General features: G+C 65.6%; 1 protein-coding gene across 1 annotated transcript in view; it reads right to left on the minus strand.

The window, feature by feature from the left end:
- The window catches only part of H696_02957 (hypothetical protein), a gene marked incomplete at both ends in the record, with an annotated part of 9,887 nt that overhangs the window by 3,376 nt on the left and 2,838 nt on the right, over window positions 1–3,673 (minus strand). Inside the window, 8 exons of the mRNA XM_009496840.1 lie at window positions 65–183; window positions 365–699; window positions 828–924; window positions 1,783–1,992; window positions 2,169–2,465; window positions 2,771–3,142; window positions 3,274–3,462; window positions 3,563–3,658. Of these exons, the coding sequence (XP_009495115.1) occupies window positions 65–183; window positions 365–699; window positions 828–924; window positions 1,783–1,992; window positions 2,169–2,465; window positions 2,771–3,142; window positions 3,274–3,462; window positions 3,563–3,658 (1,715 nt within the window). The remainder of the gene's footprint in view (window positions 1–64; window positions 184–364; window positions 700–827; window positions 925–1,782; window positions 1,993–2,168; window positions 2,466–2,770; window positions 3,143–3,273; window positions 3,463–3,562; window positions 3,659–3,673) is intronic.

Raw genomic sequence — 3,673 nt, forward strand, 5'->3', positions numbered from 1 at the left:
GGGGGGGGGGAAAGAGAGAGGGAGAGGGAGAGCGTGCAGGGAGGGAGGCGGCAAATGGTCGCACATGCGGAGGGACAACGGCACGAAGACGTCCGAGCTGTAGACAATGTCCTTGGAGGACTGGAGCGAATGCCCGGGCCGCAAGACCGGGGCGGCTAGCTGGATCGGTTGGCGGTCCAGCCGCTCCGACGGGCTGAGGGGCATGCTGGCGGGACCTCCCAAGCTGCAGGGGGGGGGGGGGCGGGGGGGGGGGGGGGGGGGGGGGGGGGGGGGGGGGGGGGGGGGGGGGGGGGGGGGGGGGAGGGGGGGGGGGGGGGGACACCAACGGCGGGGCGGGAAAGGGCGGACACAGACAGGGACACACCTTCTTGACATGCCGCGAGTTTGGCCGACTGATGTCGGGCAGCGAGCTGAAGTCCATCAGACGCAGGAGGGACAGGAAGAGGCTGCTCGAGCGCCGCAAGACCAGGTAGGAGGTATTGCAATAGTCCTTGAAGCGGAACCACATTTCGCCGGAGGTGCCGCCCATGGCATCGACCATTTCCTGGCAAATCTTCATCGGCGGCGGGTAGGGCTTGGGGTCATTGCCGAAGATGAAGCCAAAATCGATGTGCAGCAGCCGGCCCTGGTCTGTGAGCATCAGGTTCTCCAGATGCCGATCGCCAATCCCAAGGATGTATGTGATGATGGAGTAGCCGGCTGAAGGGGGACAGGGTGAGTTCGGCAAATTGGGACAAGCAGCAAAAGAAGAACCAGCGCCCCCCCCCCCCCCCCCCCCACACACACGTCGCCACGCGGCAACAAAATGCCCCCGCACAAGGACGCACCACAACTCCGGAGGTAAATCTCGCGAGTGACCGGGTCCAAAGTGGGAGGGGCGGCAGCCGAGCCGCGGGCATTGGTCTGCACCACGGCCACGGGAGCCTGGAGGGGCGGCATGGCCGGCAGAGGCGGCGAGGCCATCTCCCCACCCTGCATAATGCCCTCGGCCGGGCGCATAAGAACCTCCGGCGGCAGGGACAGCGTCGCCCGGCCCTGCTCCTGCGGGAAGTTCAAGTCCGAGGACACGGCCAGTGTCGGGGTCACCAGGCTCAGCAATGACCCGGGCGAGGGGGAGGCCGGGGTCGAGGGGGTTCGCCGGAGCCCTGGCGACCCGGGGGTCGGCGCGTGGCCCGGTGCGGTGGCCAGTGTGGCGGATGCGGCCGAGGCCGCCGCCACCGAGGCGACAGCCTGCGAGAGGCGATCCGTCCCGGTAAGCGGGCCAGTCACGACGGCCGACCCGGCATCGGGGTCGGGCGAGGTGGCGCCGGGCGGCAAAATCGGCAGCGCCGGCGTGGAGGCCGAACTCAGGCCACCCCCCGGGGGGAGATCATCTCGAGGGCCGGAGCCCATGGGCCCGGTGCCGACCGAGGCATTGGACAAGGCGCGTCGCCGGGGGCCGACATCAAGCATCGAGCCGTGCAGGCTCGACTCCTCATCGGCCGACTCGGCATCCGACCCGAAGAGTGGCTCCGGCGTGGCTTGGTCCGCCGGGATGGACGAGCCGCTGAAGCTGGAGAAGTCCCCGAGAGACATGCTGGAGCTGGACTCCAGAGTGACCCCCGGCGTGCGAGCCGTGGCCCCCGGAGGCAGGGGCGGGAAGAGCCCGGCTGCCGGGGCAGCGGCTGCTGCGGCGGCGGCCACGGCAGCAGCGGCGGCCGCGGCGGCCGCGGCCGCGGCATTGGCAGCGGCCGTCGCCGCGGCCTGCTGCTGCTCCTGCTGCTTCTTGGCCATGAACTTCACCAAGTCCCGGTCATATTGGTCCAGAATGGCCGACAGAGGGTGTGACCCCTCGACAAATTCGATCATGCCCTCACTCTCGCTGGTGGCTAGAACGCCATACGGGCTCAGGGCCATGTCCATGCCTTCGTGCTTGAGAATGCGATCCATCAGCCGGAGGAAGGCCATCACCAGCTGGTCCTGACGAATGTCGTCGCCCATCTTGAAGATGACCTGATGCGATTAAGGGGGAAGGAAAGGGCATGGAGGGTGGGGGACGGAGAGAGAGAGAGAGAGAGGCGGGAGGGAGGGAAGGAAATGAATGGTTTGCCAGGCGACACAGGGCCGAAGGGCGTGGACGGTTAGCAACCCTTCGGGGAGCCAGCGAAATGGGCAGGCCGCACACGTACACAGTATGTTCCCCCGCCCTCGCGCAGGAAGGTCAGCTTAAGGGGTTGCTTGGCCGACTTGAAGATGTAGCTGCCATCCGGGTCGACACCGACCACGGAGATGGTGGGATCCAGCGGATGGGCCAGCGGCTCGAACGAGTGCAGGTTGTACTTGGGATTGCGAATGAAGTCCGGCAGCTGGGAGATCAGTTTCTGCCGAGGGAGGCGGCTCTGACGCAGATCCGTCATCAAAGTCATGACATTGGCCACCAGGCGCTCCTGGCGCTGGATGGTCTGGAAGGAAGCCTTGTATGAGGACTGCGTGGCAAACACACACATAGGCGTGTGTGTGTGTGTGTGTGTGTGTGTGTGTGTGTGTGGTTGTAGTTATATGCACAGCGGACCGAGGAAAGCGGGTTGCCGGAGGAGACGACCAGCCAGAGGGAAAGCATGCGACATATCGCCGGGAGGGAAAGACACACAGGACACCCATGAAGAGGAAGGGGAGGGGCAGGAGAAGAGGAGCAGGAGAAGACACCCGGACGGGCGGTCAGTAGCGGGATGGAGAGCATCGGCACCGATGCAGCATGCGCGCCAGGAGGTGGGGTACAGGGAGTGCGCACATTCTCCAGGAAAGCCATGAACACATTCTTCAGCAGCTTGAAGTGCCCGGCGTAGCGGGAGTTTTCCATGACCGCTTCCACATGCAGCTGCCAGTAGAGACTCAGACAGAGAGCCGGGGTCCGGAGGGATCGGGTCATCAGCAGGTGTACCACCGGCGAGCGGCTCACAAATAGCCGCTCCACCGGGCCAGCTCGCTGGAGGAGCGCCACAACGGCCGGATTCTCCTGCCACACATCTTCCGGGGTTCCGGCCGACGGGCTGGCCATCGGCCCGTGTTTCCCCTCGCCCGACAGGTCGACCAGCAGGTCAGCCGGGGGGAGGATCTCGAACTTCAACGACTCCACCAGGGAGAGCTGAATCAGCAGAAGCTCCTGCAGGCGGGGGGGGGGGGGGGGGGGGGAGGGAGGAGCGAAGACGCCATCGAGACGGCACCGTGTGAGGAGTGGAACGGAAGGGGAAACCCAGGGGGCGGCTGGAAGGGAAACACAAAGCCAGAGCGTACTTCGACAGGACGCGTGGCCGTTTGGGCCACGGCAAATGCCCGGGCCGGGGCCATGTTGACAAATTCCTTGGTAAGCAACGTCAGGCAGTCCACCAAGGAGAGGGGGGCCCACAGATGGAGGATGGAGAAGAGATGCTCGCGCTGCTTCTGGTTGCGCCGTGCGAAGTGATACAGCAGGGTGGGCAGACCCTGGGGTACGGCGAGCAAAAAAAAAAAAAAAGGGGCGAAAGGGATGTGAGAAGACCATGCACAGAGGGGGCAGAAGGACAGCCCGAACAAGGACGCGAACCATCTTCTCCTTGGCCAAGAAAAAGCGATACTGCCAGAGGGGCTGCTCCAGGTGCTCCGGTAGCCGACGGTCATGAACCGGCTGGCGGCACTCAGCCTTCCGGGGGGGGGG

The sequence above is a fragment of the Fonticula alba genome (assembly GCF_000388065.1).
Source record: "Fonticula alba strain ATCC 38817 unplaced genomic scaffold supercont2.4, whole genome shotgun sequence".
Taxonomy (NCBI): Eukaryota; order Rotosphaerida; family Fonticulaceae; genus Fonticula; species Fonticula alba.